Source organism: Fulvia fulva, chromosome 3, assembly GCF_020509005.1.
Source record: "Fulvia fulva chromosome 3, complete sequence".
NCBI classification, from domain to species: domain Eukaryota; kingdom Fungi; phylum Ascomycota; class Dothideomycetes; order Mycosphaerellales; family Mycosphaerellaceae; genus Fulvia; species Fulvia fulva.
In genome coordinates this window covers 5100071-5120387 of record NC_063014.1, presented here as the reverse complement: position 1 = coordinate 5120387, position 20317 = coordinate 5100071, and the positions used below count along the sequence as shown (strand labels likewise).

General features: G+C 52.6%; 6 protein-coding genes across 6 annotated transcripts; 2 read left to right on the top strand and 4 right to left on the bottom strand.

Moving 5' to 3' along the window:
• Positions 1-3132: 3132 nt before the first annotated feature.
• Positions 3133-4473, bottom strand: CLAFUR5_08535 (Subtilisin-like protease 2; the record flags this gene model as incomplete). The annotated part of the gene is made up of 4 exons (XM_047907683.1): positions 3133-3146; positions 3199-3250; positions 3301-4107; positions 4159-4473. 4 exons carry the CDS (start codon positions 4471-4473, stop codon positions 3133-3135), a joined length of 1188 nt encoding a protein of 395 aa, XP_047759789.1.
• Positions 4474-8298: 3825 nt separating this feature from the next.
• Positions 8299-9435, bottom strand: CLAFUR5_08534 (uncharacterized protein; the record flags this gene model as incomplete). Its single annotated transcript, XM_047907682.1, has 1 exon — positions 8299-9435. The coding sequence occupies one exon, from the start codon at positions 9433-9435 to the stop codon at positions 8299-8301; it is 1137 nt and encodes a 378-aa protein (XP_047759788.1).
• A 688-nt stretch (positions 9436-10123) lies between these two features.
• CLAFUR5_08533 (Rab GDP-dissociation inhibitor) lies at positions 10124-11655 on the bottom strand (the record flags this gene model as incomplete). The annotated part of the gene is made up of 3 exons (XM_047907681.1): positions 10124-10476; positions 10533-11084; positions 11151-11655. 3 exons carry the CDS (start codon positions 11653-11655, stop codon positions 10124-10126), a joined length of 1410 nt encoding a protein of 469 aa, XP_047759555.1.
• A 2585-nt stretch (positions 11656-14240) lies between these two features.
• On the top strand, positions 14241-15195 carry CLAFUR5_08532 (uncharacterized protein; the record flags this gene model as incomplete). The annotated part of the gene is made up of 2 exons (XM_047907680.1): positions 14241-14330; positions 14428-15195. The coding sequence occupies 2 exons, from the start codon at positions 14241-14243 to the stop codon at positions 15193-15195; spliced, it is 858 nt and encodes a 285-aa protein (XP_047759554.1).
• A 2063-nt stretch (positions 15196-17258) lies between these two features.
• On the bottom strand, positions 17259-18194 carry CLAFUR5_08531 (uncharacterized protein; the record flags this gene model as incomplete). The annotated part of the gene is made up of 1 exon (XM_047907679.1): positions 17259-18194. The coding sequence occupies one exon, from the start codon at positions 18192-18194 to the stop codon at positions 17259-17261; it is 936 nt and encodes a 311-aa protein (XP_047759785.1).
• A 517-nt stretch (positions 18195-18711) lies between these two features.
• Positions 18712-20253, top strand: CLAFUR5_08530 (Transcriptional adapter 2; the record flags this gene model as incomplete). Its single annotated transcript, XM_047907678.1, has 1 exon — positions 18712-20253. One exon carries the CDS (start codon positions 18712-18714, stop codon positions 20251-20253), a length of 1542 nt encoding a protein of 513 aa, XP_047759784.1.
• Between the last annotated feature and the right edge of the window lie 64 nt (positions 20254-20317).

The window sequence follows — 20317 nt, the reverse complement described above, 5'->3', positions numbered from 1 at the left end:
GCCTTATTAATCGCCTAAGACGTCGTCCTTATTTCTTATTACTCTCGGTAATACGATAGTATAAGCGCCGTACGTAGCTAAGTGATTATTACCTATAGAGACCGGTATAGGAGCTAATCGTTAGTTTCTATGCTTTTTACGTCCTCTATAAGTTGCTGCTAGTTGTCTTAGGGGAGCTTCGCCTATAGAGCCGTAGGCGCCGGTAGTGCCGTAGCCTGGGCTACTATTGCCTAGGAGTTGCCTAATGTAGCTAGGCACCTCCGCGGCGTTTGGAGCTGAAGAAACAGGGTGAAAAGAGCTTCAAGCTGTCCAAATTGAATGAGGTAGAACTCCCTCAATTCTAGGGCCAGTAGCCTGCTTTGTAGATCGTTAGAATGGCCTTGATAAGAGCTTTCGAATGTGTCGTGTTTAGCGATATAAGGCGAAAATCGGGTCTCGTCGAGGTAGGACCTCGATCTTTCATAGAAATATAGTGTTGACTTTGAAGAGACCTTTGCACCTACTGTTAGGCATGATACCCTTAGGGTCTTCATGGCTGTAGTGTGTGAGAGAGATCTTGAGATGCACTAGGTGGATGTGAACAATGCTGTCACCGAAAGCAGCCTTCTTGAAGACATCTACATGATCCCACCCCCAGGTGTTGAAATTCCACCAAATATGGTCTTCAAGGTCCTTAGAAGCCTGTATAGACTGAAGCAAGCAGCTAGAGATTAGAACAAGCTCTATGTTGCTAAGCTAGAACAGATTGGATTCACCTAGTCCTAGGTGGATCCATGCCTACTCATCCACAGAGGAAGAGACATCATGGTCCTTACCTATGTGGATGACATCCCCATTGTAGCTCCAAAGCTGTTAGATGTTCAGTGGTTCAAGGCTAAATTTAGAAGAATGTCCAAGATCAAAGATCTTAGGGCACCTGAGAAGATCCTTAGAATAAGGATTACAAGAAACAGGTCCCAAGGTACTTTGAAGCTTGATCAAGGACACTACATCTAAACTAACCTTGCTAAGATGGGCATCTCTCCAGAGAAGGCCACACCCACACTCTCACCTATAGACAGCTATGAGGATCTGAGACCTTCAGCTGCTATGGATAAGAGGTGCAACAAACAGGAGTACCAGAGTTATAATAGTACCTGGATGTGGCCAATGATAATAACAAGGCCAGACCTTGCTTTCCCCCTTAGAAGAATCAGCTCATATGTTGCTGACCCTTCAAAGCAACATCTTAGAGCTTTGAAGAAACTCTCCAGATATCTGAGATCATACCCAGACCTAGGCTTGATGTACAGAAGAGGAGGAGGTATTCTCCAGGGGTACTCAGATTCTGATTATGCTATAGACAAGGCAGACAGAGTCTCAATCCTTGGATATGTGTGGTTCCTTTGTGGATCACCTGTGTCCTGGATGAGTAGGAAGCAGAAGTCTGTTGCCACATCAACAATGGAGGCTGAGTTCATGGCCATGAATGTAGCAGCCAAGCAGTCACAGTTTCTTGCTGCAGTCCTCAGAGAGATGAGGTGTCCTGACCTGGTTGGAGAGTGTTCATTCCAACCTAGGATCAAGGCAAGCAAAAGTACTGTTGATGAGCTGAGATCAGTGAAGCTTATGGGTGACAACCAAGCAGCTTTAACCTTTGTCAAAGATGCCTATGTCTATGACAGGTCAAAGCATATTGATGTGGCATACCACTATGTCAGGAATCTCTGGTGGCAAAGGAAGATTGCAGTAGATTACTGCCACACAAAGGACATGGTTGCTAATGGGCTGACTAAGCCCCTCAATGGCCAGCAGTTTCAAAACTTTGTAAGGCAGCTCCAGCTTGCATAAGGGATTGTTTGAGACCTTCTGACCTGAGTGGGAGTGTTGAGAATATGCAGGTCATAGGGTCAACATTAGGTGCTTAGGGGGATTAGTAATCAGGGCTTGCTAGTCAAGTCCTGAGTGCAGCTGTCCCTCCTGAAACACCTACACCATCAACTGGCGATACTGTATATCGATACACGCTATCCCATTGGGTCCTTCTTCATTCACATAATCTGTAATTCCTATCTTCTACGGCTGCGCAATTTGTGACCTGCTTAACAGATATTACCTTATTCTCCTTATCTTCCGACTTATACGTATTACGTTAGAAGTATAGAAAGTCATTATACGGGCTTATAAAGGGTGTTGTAAAATTAGACTATATATTATATATACCTATCTAGAATAGACGGGTATTACTCTTAAAGAGGCTATAGGTAACTAATTAGTTACCTAATTCTTAGCGTACGTAGCCTTAAGTTTTGATAATAGGCTATTACCTATAGTTATATACACTTAGATCGCGATAATACGGAGCGTCTTCCTTATCGCTAAAGTCCTCCTTAGTATTACTATCCCTAAGAAAGAGAGCGGACTCGTAATCTACTTATAAAGCGATTAGCGGCGGCGGCGATATCGAATATAGTAGTAACTACGTAAAGCCGAAAGTAGCGACTACTTAAGAAGGTATTATCTATAAAGCTAGAGCAATATTAAGAGACATAGTAATATCGAGGTAAATAGATTATAGGTAAAAAGAGCGATAGTAAGGTACTAAGTAGATATATAACGTGTTCCGCTAAGACACCTTATTTTAGTAGGTAATCGTCTTATTATTAGGACTAACTTATCTACTAATCTACTTAATTAAAGATCGCCTGCCGTATAGGATTAAAGAGCCTGCCGTATAGGTTTTGCCTGTTGCTTGGATACCCTAAGGTCCCGGCAAATCTGAGTCAAGCAATGCTTAGTTGAGCCGAGCTAAAATTTAGTGGGACTTTCAAAGTCCTGCTAAAAGATGGCCGTCCGCTGACCATGTCAATAATCGACCTCAGACCTGGCCGGGCCACAGTCTACCGATATATGAAGCCCATACTTTCGAATACAATGCTGGGGAAGAGACATCTCTGTTATGGGGGTATGTAGGCAACGACTATGCACAGAGTATGCACAACGAACCTTGAATCAAATGATTCCTGCTTCTAAGCCAACTCCACCACGATTCCTCGCTCAATGCTCCGTTGAACTTTTCTCTCCCTCTCGATCCAAGTGCCATAAAGTCATCAATCATCACTGAGAAATCTGTTCTCTCGAAGTTCTGTCGATTTATGCACCGTTGCCTGCGGCTCGTTAGTGGTGTTCGTCAGAATCTATGGGTGAGCATGGACTTACCGTTGTAGGCAAGGTAGTTCGGGCTTCCTGAGCCAGCGTTGACGACAACGTTCTGCTGATCGTTAGCAGTGTTCATCAGTGTGTTTGGAGGGGTATATATACCCTGGTCGAAAGAGACTGGATGCGAGAGCAGAGAGCAGCTGGGGAGCGGGCACCCTCGAGAGCAATCAAGTAGGCGGCGAGACCAGCAATGTGTGGAGTGGCCATCGATGTTCCGGAGATGGTGTTGGTGGCAGTGGAGGAGCCGATCCAGGTAGATTGAATGTTGACACCTGGGGCAAAGATGTCGAGGATGGAGCCAAAGTTGGAGAAGCTAGCGCGGTTATCGTTGATGTCGGTGGCGCCGACAGTGCATGCAGAGCTCTCAGAGGCTGGTGAGTAGTTGGCAGCATTCCTGCCATCGTTTCCAGCAGCGACAGCGACGAAGACACCAGCCTGGACAGCTTGGGCAACAGCGTTGTTGGAGGCCTGGTCGAAAGCTCCACCAAGGGACATAGAGATGACAGAGCGCGATGTACGGCCCGAGTTCCTCGCATTGTTCACAGCCCACTGGATGCCTGCAATAACATCAGAGTTTGTGCCCGATCCGTCAGAGCCCAAGACCTTGACGCCGATGAGGTTGGCCCTCTTTGCGACTCCGTAAGTGTTGCTGCCAGTTGTTCCAGCGCAGTGGGTGCCGTGACCGTTGCCATCGGTGGCGGACTCTTGCTCAACGAAATTGGCACCAGCACGAGCACGGCCTCCAAAGTCTGAGTGGCCAGCGTAGATTCCAGTGTCAATGATGTAGATGTCTGTGTTGGCACCAGCGCTGTCGTCGTAAACATAGACGTTGGAGCCCCTTGATCTGTGAGAGATTCGGCCCAAACCCCATGTTGATGGGTTCTGAGATGTCAGAGCACGCTCAGCGAGCTATGTTATCATCAGTAGAGCTTCATATGGAACTATGATTCGTGAACCCACCTGTCCGACTGGAGCGGTAGTGTAGACTCTCTTGTCTGGCTCGATGCTCTTGATTGCACCGACAGTCTGGAGAAGGTCGAGGACCCTGTCATCACCCTCGAAGGCGAAGCCCTTGAAGGAACCGATCTCATACCGACGCTTTGGTGAGACACCGGTGAGAGTCTGAATTGTGGTCAAGACAGTGGCGAGAGGAGAGTTCTCGTTGATCTGAGCAATCCATCGATTTGGGATGGTTTCGGCCGTTTGTCGTCGGTTGATAGTTGGCTCGGCGAACACTGCTGGCAGAGCCAGGAGCAGGCTAAGAACGGACTTCATGTTCGAAGCTTGGGTCAGTGATTGATGCTGTTAAATCTTTGTCTTGAGAAGAGAGAGTTGGTTGAGTGCTGATCTCAGTTCGAGGTGGGAATAGACGTTATCTTTATAGAGATGCTCACCGGCGACAGTGGTGTTGGGTGTCACTGCGAACACAGCTAAGGCCGAGGCGCATATGTTGGTAGCCCTCGCCTTCGTGACAATCGCATGGCCACTTACACAACATATTGCGTTCGAGCGGTGGTCGATAGCACGCACCCCAAAAGCATAATGTCTTTGACCAGTCGCCTCCTCGCGGCAGTAATATCTTCATGAGGAGCGTCCCGTCTTGACGTGCAGCGGGCTTGCAGGGAATGGTGAACATGCGCTAAGGTTTGGCACATCATTCTTGCTCGATGTGGGTGATATTGACATTTCCGACAAAGGTGGTTGGCTGTATGACCTTGACGGGCGGATAGTGCCTGGCAGCGGCATGACCAGCATTACAGATGAACGCCTGCATGCATCGTTCGTTGGACCGGAGCTTTGTCGACTTGCTTCACTCGGTGCTCGCCTGACCTCTCAAGTCTCGATCGCAGCCAGCTTGGCAACGGCCGATCCAACGCTCGTCTTGGAAAGTGTCAAGACTCAAGAGGATGCCAAGTTGAGCCGTTCCAACGTCAACGCTTGCAGCCACCGACTGGACCAATGACATGTTTCTGAAGGATCGTGAAATTCTTTGATAGACCACAGTTCAAGCTCGACCTGCCGTATGTGGCTTAATCAGATCACAGCACCTGTGTGTCTCAAGCAACGCCAATGCGTGCTTGTAGTCGGAGGATTGTACCGTTGTGATAGCGTTCGAGAATGTTGTCTTTGTGGGAGCATTGCCACCAGCCAATCGAGGACGCATTTGTGCTGCAGAGGCGGTATAGCAACGTTCGACGTTGCTTCGGCCATGTGGCAGCTGAAGCCTGAAGCGGAGAAACAGCTCAACCCAGACATGCTCGCCGGTGCATGTGGTCGTTGTCTCGAAACGTCGTCAAATGTGTGCACGCCACGGCCGAGATGAAAGTCAAGTTTGTCATTGTCTTCAGAATGTGACAATGATGGATTCCAATTAGTGCAGCATGCAGACGGAGAGGCGTGGGAGGCGTTTCGAGGAGCTCCTCTCCACCACAGCCCGTTTCACAAACGCCTCCCGGCGCAGGGCAGATCTATGGCGACATCTTCGATGGCCTTACACGATGCCGTGCCACTTTGTGTGCGATTGCGCAAGGGCTGAGGCGCTGTCTCGAAAGGCCCATACGTGCAACTCTGTACCGGACCTCGTGCTCGTGAGCATCGAGCCGCCTTTGCCTTCGGTACTGTGTAGCATGTCGCACAGCCAACATTGAAGTCGAACACTCCCGTCGCTACCTGCCGTCACTTAAGCCGCCACGAGCAAGCCGCGTGCGTCGTTTGACAGTCTGGAGCCCATGGAACGCTAAGATCCGCGGTATCCTGTTGCCCACCGAGGTGTCACTTCATTTCATGTGTAGTCCAATTGGCTTGTGAAGACCTGTCTTGATTGCTGGTATGCGCTGTACGATGTCCTTCCGGTAACAGTAACTGTGGACACCTGCCCGATCTCGCAGCTCATGCCAAGCATAATTAGCACCTTATCACCTCCCTCTTTGTGCAAGTGCTATCAGCCTGCACAAATTAGACCGCTAATGGGCGGACAGTTTACAGCACCGAAGGCGGTTGTAAAACTTGGTTGATAGGTCGTGCCGATTAGCTACGATAGTAGCACTAGCAGTACTGCTGCTTTTCTGTGTCAACACTATAGTACCTGCAGCTGCTTGGTCGGACTTGCTCAAAGTGGAAGCTCTCTGGAATTCCATTGCAGTCAGCTGCATTGTTGCTTGCTAGTGCTGCACCTGCCAAGGCTGTAAAGATCAGTCGACTGGGTCACAATATTGAATATGCTCGCAGCTTTGCCGATCCTGCTGAAAGAGGCAGCTGAAATAGGAAGTAGGTCGAACCTTCGGCCATGCGTCGCAGCGTGTTGACCATCGGCGAAGAGCCCCAAGCAGCGTGTGACCGCAAAGCATGTTCCTTCATGTTCCTGCGCAAGCGCTGCGCAAAAGGACTTTATCTGGCAGGACCGTCGCTATCCGCATCTGGCCTGAAGTTCAAGCTTACATAAACGTGATAGGCATGCGTGAGAACAATCAAGTCTCGTATAGCACGATCAAGGCCCGCATAGCACAGTCGAAGCATTCTAGTCTGAATGAGGCAGCTGGACATACAGCAACATTTGAGCCGCTGTGGCATCAGATATCGTTGTTGAGATCAGTGCGGTCGCTCTGTTGAAAGCATGCGTTGGCCTGCAGAGCAAGAGCAGTATGGAGCTAGCTTGAGGGATCCAGATTCGTCCCATGATCGTAGTGTCCACGCAACGAGATTCCCGTCCGCGAGAGCTTTCGCGATCGACTGGCGAGCAAAGGGTCCACAATCACACAAGCCCATAGGTGTTGAGAATGGAGCGCGAAGGAATCCGCCGTGTGCAGTCATAGCTGACCTGCTGAATCGTTCGACGCATCGCCTACAGGTTCCTGCTGCGAACATGGAGAATCGGCTGATCAACACCAGTGGCCTTGGAAGGCATGGATGCGGCCGCGTGCACTCATCCATGTTTTGGGATCCTTTCACACCACAACAACGTCATATGAGAGCCATGGCGTCGTGCCAGTATGACGCGTTTTGTACGAACATCGTGGTGTGGCCGTTCTGAGATCAGCGGCGATGGCCGGTATACGGCGCACCGCACCTCCCAAAGATTGTGCAAGGCTGCAGTACCATACGTAACAGACCAGCGTCATCCAGCCGCCTCTGTCGAACCTCTGACGAGTGTCTGCTATGGGTTCAGTATATGGAGGGCGAAGGTCCATGCCTGATCCCAGATGCGGCCGTCCCACGAGGCTTCCTGAGCTCACTCCGCCGAGTTTCCACTTCAACTTCCAAGGTTACAGTATCATTGTCCGTCTCTAAACAACATATTGTATGCGAAACTGCATCTGCCCTGTCACAAGAGTAGGCACATTACACTGTATACTGCTGAAGCACTGCACAGCTCCGCCGATTTGTGTAAGACAGGCAACACAACTGCGGCAGAAGCACATCACGCTCCGAACCACCACCGCCAAACCATGGCAATCTGCACTGCTTGGGGATCTTGGGCAAGAGGTTGACCCTGAGAGGACGTTGAAGAGTGGGGAGGGCCATGTGATACTCGGTGTGCCGCGAGGGAGCTCCCAGAGGATGTTGCCTACGCACGGCAATACCGGGCGGACCTCTCCGTAACGAGCGACAGGAGATGTCTATGCATCGCTGTGCTTTACCCAAAGCCTCGACCACTGGGTGGGAACAGAGACTGGCGATAGTGGCCATGTTCAATGGCGCATGTCTGCCCGGTGTTGGTGAGGTACGACATGATGTGCTTGGTGTCAAGCGTGCTGCGCTAGCTTCGCAAGACATGATCTGTGTCATTCAAGATTGGCTTCGTTCGACGTGTTTGCTGCTGTCCAGCCTAATGATAGCATCTTCGGCCTAACTAAACTCCTAAACTCCTCGACGCGATAGAGCGCGTGCTCAGGTTCAGACACAACTTTTCTCGTTGGTTGTTCTACGATGCCTGCAGGTTGACCTATTGCCAAGTAGAAGGTAATATGCAGATCCCGCCGCCATGGATTGTATCCGCCCTGTCACGCTCATCGCTGCGTCACAGCTATCGAATGTCGTTACAGCTGACGACTACACCGTCGGTCGACTACACTACGGTCCTTCTCCGACAACGACGCACCCTCAAGCATCAGAGCCTTCCCCTTCTCCCCCTTGCCCCTCCTCCTCTCCCGCGACCCTCAGATCAACTTCCATACGCAACAGCTCCTGAACTCGTTGATTTAACTCCGTCCCCACACCGGCCGCACCGACCGCCTCCATCTCCCACCGCGCCTTCTGCACCGCCGCCGACACAGCCCCGGTACAAGCCCTCGATGTTTGCGGACCTCGTCGCAACACCTCTTTCAGGCCTCGAAGCGCACTCCAACCAGCAATGTAGAACACCGTATCCTCCAGACCAGCCTGTCTCCCGCCGCTGACACTCACCGCTCGAAGCGCGAGCTCTGACGCTGTGACTACTGCGTTGCACGCGATGGACGTCTTGTAGCCGAGCGACTCAGTCCCATCGATGCCGGAGCTAGGTGAGGTCAGAATGTGCACATCGCGATCCATGGCGCTGTCGAAGAGCTTGATAGTGATGCGTGGGCCGAGCAGTCGCAGTGGATAGCAGGCAGTGTCCACAGCATCGGAGTCAAGTTCTGGCGCAAAGCGCGCCGCTGGAATCTCAATGGCGCAGTACCTCAGGCGGTTGCCGGACTTGAGAAATGTCGCCAGAGAGTGCAGCACATTGCCAAGTGCAGGCAATCGCGATCCCGCCGTGAGCCAGAACGTGTTGGTGTGCGCGCTCCACGGGTGGACCGGAATAGAGACGTGAAGAAACTGGACGCGACTGAGGAAGTCTGGCCATCGGAGTAGAGTGTAATCAACGGGCAGCCTAGCTGCGGTATACGTCGGTCTGTACTCGCCACACTTCACACCATGCGCATAAACGCCGTCCGGGTGCATCTTGGCCTCGAAGAGATTATCGCCGTACAAAATGTTCGAGGCTTCCTGGTTGATCTGCTTGCATACGCGCAGGATTTGCGGGTGGCAGGTGAAGGCGTCCTGAAGGATGAGAAGGTCCTTGTAGATCCATGTGCGCATCTCGGCGGGGAGGGAGAGGAAGCGGAAGGTTACATCGCGATCGGCTTGTCGGAGGGCTTGGATGTAGTCGCGATGGTAGGGGCCTTTGATGGGTATTTGGGCGGTGTTGGGGACGGTGAGGTTGCGATCGCGCGCGAATTTGATCAGTTCGTTCTTTTTGCAGTAGTGGTATTTCATGGTCGAGTGGGGGATGTGGTGGTCTCTCGCGGAAAGTCAGATGTTGTCGGGGTGTTGAGGTGAGGTGGTTGATTGCATTGAGACTTCTGTCTCATGTATAGCAAACGTTCGTGGCGTTCCGGGTAGATGCACTGGCCACCTGGGAGTGAATTTCACGTGAATGCGAACGGACTTCTACATTGACGGCCGCGCAGGCAGACTCGCCGCATCCGATGTATGTGTCGTTCACATGTGATGTACAGGCAAAGCCTCCCTTAAGACGCAGGTGCCGTGAGGACGCTCTACCGGCAGACGTCGTTCTCTGAAGCCTTGTTGCTGAGTCCGATTCGTACCTAAGCACTCGCTCTATCGCGTCGAGGAGTTCGATTAGTTTGAGAATGCTATTGTTGGGCTAGACAGCAGCGAAAACGTCGAGCGAAGGTAATCGGAAGCTGCGATGGTTGAAGAGCTTGGGAGATTCTGCTTAACAACGTGGCCATGGAGCGAAGCACTAGTCTATTGCGCATCAGTATAAGAATACTTTCTTATGAACAGCATCTGTAGCACCATCCAGTCTAGCAACACCGGCTCCTGCTCGCAATAGCATAGCTCAATCCTAGCTTACTTTGTTTGTGGTATCCTGCTTCTGCATCACGGCTTCAATGTGCCGGCGAAACATCTCATAACGGTTCGTGTCCTAGTTCGTTCCTTACTCTTCACCACCAACCAAGTTCTGGCCATCTTTCAATCCCTCTACCACGAGAGGCTCGCCTTCCGTACGCTGGTACAGGTTGCGGACATCGTCAGTCATGGTCTCAAAGTGTGAGCTGGCGTCGTAGCTCTTGCTGATGAACACATTGTCCTTTGCGCCATCATCGATTGGCTCGTAGATGGGGATTGGTGGACCCATGAATTGCTCCTCAATCTTGCCAAGACGTTCAAGACCTGGCTGCAGCTCGAGATGGTGGTTTGCGGAGGTCTCGGCGACGGTGCTGACGATTGCAATGTAGTAGCCCTTGGGGCAGACATTGTGGTTCGAGGACACCATGGCGATGTAGATGTCTGTGAAAGTGTGTTAGTGGGATATCAGCAGCCACCCACTGTAGAGTACTCCTCACCATGCTTCCTGCCGACTTGGGATTGTGGGATGATCAGCTGCAGCGAGTCGGCGTTGTCGGTCTTGTCGATGGGGTGGTTGAGAATGCAGATGGCCTTGACGTAGTGTCCGACCACTCGCACCTTGTCTGGGAAGTATGATGGATCGGCAATGATCTTCTTGCACTTGGTTTCGAACTTCATGCCTTCACCCTCCTCCCCTCGCTCCTTCATGGTCGCGCGGATGCCTGCAACCTTGCCATTCTCGTACTTGACCTCATCAATGATAGTGTTGAGCATGTAAGTACCTCCGTAGATTGCGCTCAGGCGTGCGAAGCCCTGGGGCAGTTCGCCTAGACCGTAAAGTGGGTAGATGTAGGGGCTCTTGCCGTAGCGGGCCATGCTGTTGACGTAGAGCCGGATGCGCTCGATACAATCCTTGGCCGCGCCCTTGGCGTTGATGTAGTCGTCGGTGGTGTAGAGGGCCATGCTGTGGCCGATAAAGTCGCGAGTGGTTGCCTCGAGGCCGTACTTGTCGTAGACTTGCTTCATGGTCGTTTGCGAGAGATTCATGCCTGTGTGTTGTCAGTGTCCGAGTCTTCATTATTCAGCGTCCACGTCCACATTCTTGCGCGTCATACCATTGTGCGTGGCGGGGTCGTTCTCATCGAAGCTGCCAACCCACTGCAAGAAGTTCTTCGCCCTCCTCTTCTCGAAGATGCCCATCAGCGGACTCTTCAAGGCCTCGCCAGCATCACTGGGCACCTTGGCGACGGTTGCCTTAGCACCACTTCCTTGCTGCACGTAGCTGCCAGCAATCTGCTTGAACTCGATATAGCGCGTGACGTCGGTGGAGACGAGAATGTTGGTGAGCTCGCCATTGCTCATCAGGAGCTTGGGCACGAGGTCGATGTTCCAATCGTTGGATCGCCCATACTTCTTCCACGGCTCAGTGCCGTTGTCGAAGTTGCCGTACTTCTTGAACATGGCCTCCAGGTTGACGGACGCTGCCTCGCCGCCATAGTGGTCGTTGCGGTCCATATGCAGCACCTTCTTGCCTTTGACAGACTCCACGCCTGACAGAATGCACTCTGTCAGACCGGTGCCAAGCACGACGACATCGTATTCCGGGGCTATCTCTTCCATTATTGCTGTGTCTGTACCTTTGGCAGGATGAGTGGCAGTGTGAGTAGAGAATTGTTGATCGAGTTGTTGGCGGCAGGCGGTCTGCCTTCTGCTTGGAGGGGAAAGCTACCGTGGCCACGAGCTACCAGCCGCGCTAGAGATGACGCCGTTTCGTGCTCGAGCCACAAAGGTGGGGGGCAAAGGGGGGGACTGCTGGGCGGCAAGGTCCAAACTCCAAAGATTTCGTCTCCATACAACGCCCTCTCGGCCTCTCTACAATACTACAGTCTACATGTACACAATGCGATGCGCCTGCACCATCGTTGAGCAGCCTTACCGCCATCAACGGAATAGAGCAGCCTCTGCCACCTTGCAGACAGAGCGACGTCGTCATCATCAAATGCATCAAGACATCTAGATCACTGCACTGCTGAACAACTGGACTACAGCACATGCCCCTCTGAATAGCTACAACAGGGACACTGCGGCGCGGCAACTGCTTATAAACTGGAAGCGGTGGTGGTGGCGCGTGCCCCCCTTCGACAAGAACCTACACGTCGAAGCCACCCTTAAAGCCTCGCACAGGTCGCGATTGCTGTCGCTCGTCTACTTGCAACTTACTTTGAGCTTGATCGGCGCATTTCTGGGCCGGCTGTTGCTTCCACTCATCGATCTTTCTAGCATTATGCGGATCTGCCTGGGGTAACTGGTTGCAACTTGCGAGGACAGGGGTGAAGACGCTGTACTCTCCAGTCAGAAGCTCGTCTTGTTTCCGGACCGTCCACATGCCCTTCAATATGCTGGTGTGAAGTTCAACTGCCGGCAGAACGGCTCTTCGCATGGGTTGCATCTTCACCGTCGCCTGGCACATCTTCCGATTGGTGGTCGCGAAACGTGAGCGACTTGTTGCAGAAGAAGGTGTGGCGATAGACATTGGCGTGCTGTTGTGCGCCAGGACTTTCGAAAGCGGAATCAAGTTGTGGTAAAGGGATCAGAGATCAAATCGCGACAGATCGAGGTACAATGAGACTTTCTCTGCTGACAGGAGCCCAGGCTCGAACAGGCAGGCGCGGCTTGGCAAAGGCTGGGCTAGACCGTGCTCGGTCAAAGACCCAGTGTTCCACAATCGCTCCTGACATGCCGCTGTATTCAGACCGCGAGGTTGTCGCCTGAAACTTTCGGACCAGCACAGAACATCGCAACAGAATGGTAACTGATGCTCTAGAATATTCTCCGGCACGTCGCATGTCCATGGGCACACCGTCCTCCCTCCCACTTCGCTTCTCCATAGTCGACAGGGGGTATAACGCTCCATGCATAGCAGGTTCACGCACTTCGAGGCCTATGATAGCAACGTGTTTCCATGGTCATCGCCAGTCTGTCCCACCATCAGGCTGGCATTGACGAGGTTGTACGGGCGCGCAACAAGATTTCGACCAACCATCAATCGAACTGCTGCGACAAGGACCGATCGTAGAGATACCGTGACGAAATGATCGCTGGTATGTCGCGGCTCGCGGGCACGGCGACTCGCAGGCTGTTCCAAGGATTCTGGGCGAGGCAGACATTCGAGTTGATATATTGGATGTGGTGACTGCACTCTGCAACCTGCGTCATGGAGTTCCAACCGGGACTTCTGCGTCATATGGTATACTCATGATTGGCACCAAATCGTCAGGTTCATCGCGCTGGTGACGCTGTTCGCCCAAGGCCAAATCAGCGTATGTCAAAGGAAATCGGTTCCGCGCCCAAGCGTGGATGCGGTGAGTGTGTGCTCCTCGCTCGCATGAGCACCGAGAGCACTAACCCAGGGGTTCGCATCGTCCAGACAGCCTCCTCCTGCCGCGCACGCCGCGATTGTCCAATCGTCCTGCAATGGTGGCTGGTTGTGGACCGTCGTGTGTATGCTTCGCCGGCATGCTCGTCGATTCCACATCGCTTCGATTTTTCACCTTCAACCAGGAGCGCTGGACTTGTTACACTTCCAGTGCCACGAATTGTGAGCAAGTAGCTATCACGTGTCTGCTTCTCTTCTCAGTGAGGAGTCTCACGGCATGCAGCGTGTCGATCAGATGCGTCATCGCTCCAGTCTCGTCCTCGTCTTGCCTCCCGGCATCAATTCCAGCTGGCTGCATTCCTATGAGCCAGCAAAGGGTTGGGCGAGCTGGTAGCGAGCATATTGGTGGATGTACGAAAATGTGGCATGTTGTGTGACAAGGAGAGAAAGCGGCGTGCAAGAAGTACCTCTAGGTGAATTTGTGGGCCCTGAAGGAGGCGGGCATTTGCTCCGGAGTCGCCTCCCTCTTGATCGGCGATATTTCCGAACACCGTCTGCACTCCTACATCAACATTGGGCATATCATGACCGTTGGTAACTTTATTATATGTGACCATATGACCTTCCAACGACTCAGAGACACGCCCACGAGCCCGCATTTGTCCATTCACTTGCCATTGACCACTATCGGCCCTTAGGCTACCAAGTCCCAACAGCAGCCTCATCCACTCCTGACCACGTGCTGACCTGTCGGGCACCTGACTATCGGCAGGGACGTGCTCGTCTCAGTCTTCCGACTCTTCCTGTTCTGGAGTGCGCTGGATCCGGGATGGGCTCGAAGAAAATGAATGTGCCGAAGAGTCCGCGGCGCCCTCAAGTCGCCAATGCTTGCGTGGCTTGTCGTACTTCCAAAGTGAAGGTGAGTCTTCTTACAACCCAATGCGTATCTCACGCGTCTAGCCAGCCACTGTCGGCTCTGTCACTGACGCGATCGTGCTGACAAGCAACTTCAATAGTGCTCTGGCAAACACCCCGTATGCTCCCGTTGCCGGTCTCGTGGCATAGAGTGCAATTTCGACGTCTCTGCAGAAGGCATCACCAAGCGACAACACTTACAAAATGAGCTCGCACAGTTATCTGGCCATAAGCAAGGTCTTGAGCGAGCGAATGCTATCATAGACGTCTTGCAGCATGGCAGCGACTCGGAAGCGGTCGAGTTACTGGTGTGTCTACGAACCGGTCATTCGGTTGACGCAGCGTTCAATCACGTCCAGCAGAAGAGACAAGGAACCGCGTCCAACCTGGCTGATCCAGCTCTACCTTCCGCGGCAGCATCAGTGATCGCGGACACGACTCCTTCGGGACCGCCACGCCTGGCTAACAACGTGAGTATGCAGAGCGTATCAAGCTCGATCGCCAGACCTCAAGCAGACTCATGGTCGTTTCCACCAGTATCCAACAGCACCGGTAACAATCTCCCGACTCCGACCATCGCAACAGACCAATCGACCGCTTGGCCATACCCACCGATCAGTAACGAGACTCAATACCTTCAGCATGACATGGGCACGAATGCATATACCTACCAGCCTACCGAGGACGATAGTCAAACGCAGCAGTTCGGACTAGCCACACGAGTCAGCCCATTGTCGACATGCTCATCATCGAGAGCGTCGAATGCGCAGGACTCGTACATCCAGCAGCCCTACAGTCCAGAGCATCTCTTCTTCGAATCTACGCCTCAGGAGAGGGCGAATCCGGCCATGTACAGCAACTCGACCTGAGGAAACACCTTGGAATGGTCCAAACACAAGGGCCTGGCCTGTACTCAGGAAATCACATGATAGTGGCTCAGCAGCAGCTACTGATCTGGAGATGCTGCGCACCTGCTTGGACGGTCGAGTCCTTCTGTCCATCGGACTTACGGATCGTTGACATAATCAGGCCAAGTCGCAAGGAGGACCGTCTGGAGGAGTCTCATCTCAATAGACTGCAGAGACTGTCCAGCATGTGATCGACAGCGCGGTATCACTGCACGACTTCGTGTCTGCAAAGTCGCGCACTACACCTCTGTCGGACAATCAACGTTACCCTTGAGGACGACCGCACACTGCAGGCCCTGCGTGTCCATAAGATACAAAGGGCTGCAATCACTGACATGGTACACAGCACTGCACTACACAGGTCAAATACTCACGGAACTACCAGCACTCGGTCGCGCCCTACGCTTCACCATCAGAATAAACAGGCTATCGAAGTTGCACAGGGCTGTGGCGCGATATTCAGCATGGAAGAACACAGGTCGCCGTACTACAGCAGGAGGAGAATACGACACCCCTTCCGGAGAGGATTGTAAAGAATAGAGGCGGCCGTCTTTACAAGAGCCATACTATCTCTTGACTACTGCGGGAGCGACAGTGGAGCGTAACAATCGTCAATGCGGGGGAAAAACTACAGCGCGCCTTGCCTCGAACGTATCAATAGTGCCGTTGGTACCAGGACTGCGTTCGAGTGCTTGCTGTTACTGCTCCTCCCTTAGAGCACGGAGGCCACCTCTTGTGCCCCTACATTTCGATCGCATTCGTAGCAAGAGCAAGGAAATGTTACTAGCTCACAGAGCCACGTGTCGACTTCGACAACAAGTACGATTGCATCAACTCTGAGCATCGGGAGGTCGTAACAACATGTATACCATACAATCGTATTTCCAACGCCCGACTCTCTATTGAGTACATTGCAAGTCCCGTCAAAGTGCCAGGCAAGGGAAGCGCACTGGTTTTGAGGCCCCTTGACAAGAGAGTTGACCGCCGCGCTCCAAGAGCGATGTGAATGTCGTCTTAGGCAGGGTGTTATGAGCCCCTTTGAGCATAGACGTGTCATTGGACCGAATTGCGCGCTTCGAGACTTTCACCTTCGAACGGCTTTGCCATGCTACTGGTCTGCTTAATGACGATGAAGAGGCTCAGACCAAGCAGAAAACGACATCTTCGCCGCCCTCAGCTTTGTGCTTCTGAACAGCTTCGCCGTACATGATGCCATGTACGTAGCAATGTCCGATGAATTTGTAGACATCTCCTTTAGGTCGAAGCACAAATGGCCATTTGCCGCCATGCAGCACGACTACGATGTCGTTCACTCGCATGGTCTGCGGGCCTAACCCAATGCGGCCTGACGTTGTTATGAAGAACCTACGACAACAAGCAGCGTCCCAGAAAGCATCTGCGTAGCGGTTGGCGGCATTTTTGGAAGGGCCACGATCTGAGTCGGGCACACGATTATCTTCTGCCAAGCACTTTGAGAAGTCCTCGAAGTCGAGCACGTCTTGCTCGCTTGTCTGTTCACCATGGTATGAACATCCTGCAGTTAAGGTCATGGCAAGAGCGGAATTATCTGTGGACCGCGTGACGTCTGCTTGGGCCGTTGCCAGCATTTCGGTGGAGTTGCGGAAGAAGCCAACGAGGTCACCTGCCTGCCGACAGCAGCGTGATAGGGACCTGATCCGCGAGTCATCAATTTCATCCACATACAATCCACTCAGGCTGATGTTGTTATCGCCGGCTTGGTCATCTAGGTAGGATACGGGAAGACCAAACGAAGCACAAAAGAATCTAGGCATTGCGCCAGCGTCAAGTTCCGGATCAAAGCGCCGTCCAAACGCTGGCACCCAAGAAGGAAGACCCATGCTGCCAGGGGTCCTTTTGAATCGATGACGGACAAGCATCAAGATGTCCAAGCTGGTCGATTCTTGTATGCCAAAACGTGTTGCATTCGTGAAGACTGCTGCCATGGATTTCCTATAATCGGGTACCATCAGTGAAGACAACTCTGAGACTTGAGTTTTGTGTTATTAAATACCGAGACAAGCAAAAACCTGGTCTTGAGGCTCCCTAGTATTGAACGAATCCAAGCTGGTGAGAAGGTCTGCGAAGTGGCACGATTCATTGTACGCAAACCAACCTGTCAATGGATCCACGTAGCCTGCCAGGACGACTGCAGTTCTGACCGCACTCAGTTGTGCAGGGTTCTGATGACCTGGCGACAGGAATCGTTGCTTAAGATATAGCCACTGCGCGGCTCGCAGGATGTAGAGAAGATCAAATTCATATTCTCCACAAAAGCAGACGTTGCATCGGGCGAGGGTGATCTCCTGCACAATCCACAATCTGCTAAACCATGGCCGACAGTAAAGACCCAATACTGCGTCGTGCGAAAAGGTTGTTCCGAATCCGGTGCCCGAGAACATGATAAAGCCTGCAGAACCGTACAGCGTGTCGCATAGTGACTGTAGGTCAATGACGTCCGACTCTAGCTCCTCGACGAGCATCTTCAATGCATGCGCAGCCTCTGATATGGTACCGTCATCCTCTCCCAGCCATATCAGGTTGCTTCGCCCGTGTCTGTAAATAAAATGCATGTAACTGACTTGCTGGCTGCGCTCGTGGACATCAGCTTGGTCTATGCACACAGAGGCAATCCACACGACTCTGTCTGAAGAGGGGTTGCGCAGCCTACGCAGTGCTTGCTCCGCGCTTGGAGGTATACGCAGAGTCCTGCCATCAACTTCGATGATTGAAGTACGGATGCGGTCACCCCAACAGTAAGATATGGTCTCGTATTCATGCTCTCGCATCCAGTCATGACTAACGTGAGCGAGTATGCACTGCAGGCGACTGTCATGCAGCGAGCTAGCCTTCAAAGTGAGTGGTCGCGATTCGGATTGAACTTTGCTGAGAGACCGATAGTGATATCTGCGCTGCTTGTTCCAGATCCAGTCAATCGACATCGCGGTTGATGAAGAATACACAGATAACAATTTGATTTCACTGAGGGTTAGTAGAAAGTGCTTTCATCTCTCCGACACCACTGCTGACGCTGCGCCTTCATGTGCGGCTGTGCCAGTACGGACTAACCACGGCTGTGTAACCATAGTCGGCACCGTGCTTACCTTCAACTGCCGCGATGCGAATCAGATGTATAGAGGGTACCGAGCAGCTGCATTCAACACGTGTGGTGTGAACGATTACCATTCGAACCGTGAAGTTGATTGTTAGTGAGATGTAAAAGAGGAAACAGCGACTGGGAGCAAAGAGCTAGACCGCCAAGGCACGTGTCGTCCGTGCACAGAAAACGTGGAGAACGCTTAACCTGAAATTGCCGCGCGGAGGCAGGTGCGCCCAAGGACATCACTTTGCGACAGAAGGTGAAGACGGCGATTGTTCCCAGGTGCATTCACAGCCGCTAGTCTGCTGAACATAAGTGCGCCAACTCTCGACATCATGTCAACCGCGAGGTAGCCGGACATGGGCCTCATCACGAAAGCGAAGAGCGCGCCACGCTCCGACAGCGGCGCAGGCGGCGGCGTCAAGTACATCTGCAACGTCTGCAGCAACGACATCACCGCGACTGTGCGCATCAGATGTGCCGACAAGCAGTGTCCGGACTATGACCTCTGTGTGCCGTGCTTCGCGTCCGGCGCGTCGAACCTCCACCACGTTCCGCAAGCACACAGCTTCCAGGTCATCGAGCCGCACAGCATCCCCATATTCGACCAGGGATGGGGCGCAGACGAAGAGTTGCTACTGCTAGAGGGCGCAGAGCAGTATGGACTGGGCAGCTTTGCGGATATTGCCGACCACATCGGTGGCTTCAGAGAGAAAAATGAGGTGCGAGATCACTACATCAAGACCTATGTTGAATCCGCCAAATTCCCGCTGCCAGAGCGCGCAAGCCCGACAGACAAGAGCTTGAGCGAGGCGATACCGCGGGAGGAGTTTCAGCAGCGGAAGAAGAGGCGGATAGAGGAGCGCAAGCAGGCAATAGCCGACTCGGCGCAAACACAACCCCCGCCCACCAAGCCAACATCCTCAATACCCAGCTGCCATGAGGTCGCAGGCTTCATGCCAGGTCGCCTGGAATTTGAGAACGAGTACTTTAACGAGGCAGAAGAGGCAGTACAGCACATGCAATTCTCACCCGATGAAGGTCTCAATCCCAGCAAGGACCCACCTGGATTCGATCCGGAGACGGAGCTCAAGATGGTGGTCATGACCATATACAACGATCGACTCACAGCAAGGACGGACCGGAAGCGAGTCATCTTCAATCACAAGTTGTTAGACTACAGGAAAAACACAGCGATAGACAAGAAGCGGACGAAAGAGCAGCGAGACCTACACAACAAGCTCAAGCCTTTCGCGCGGATAATGTCCCACCCAGACTTTGAGACCTTTACGAGCGACCTCGAGAAAGAGCAGAATCTCCGACAGGCTATCACACAACTCCAGGAATGGCGGCGGATGCGGATATCGACACTTGCGAATGGCGAGAAGTACGAGACCGACAAGGCTGCACGGTTAGCACGAGCCATGCCCCAGCCAGGGCAGTTCGACCGCCTGGCGAACGGCATCCCACGACAGAAGCAACAAGTGAAAGATGCACCTGAAGTAGCTCCGGCAGTTGTCGAGTACACCACTTCTGCCAATCTTCCCGTGCGGCTACATCCCAGCGCCGCTCAAACAAACGGCGTACAGCCTGGACACACACCTAAGCGACCTCCCCTCCAGCCCATACCTAATCTCAGCCCCGCCAATTGGGATGAAGAGTCGGCACCCGACTGGCAGCTCCTGCTGCCAGAAGAGCAGGAGCTTTGCAATAAGCTGCGGCTTCATCCCAAGGCGTATATGTGTATCAAGGATGCGGTGCTTAGGGAAGCGATGAAGAACGACGGGAAGCTTAAGAAGAAGAACGTCAGGGAGATCAGCAAGATTGATACCACCAAGGGTGGGAGGTTGTTCGAATTCATGTGTTCGATGGGCTGGCTGGAGAACGCGGCGAAGTCATAAGGTGGAACGTGACGGGTACATCTCTGAAAGGTACCGGGCATTAGGCAGTGGCTTAGACTATGGC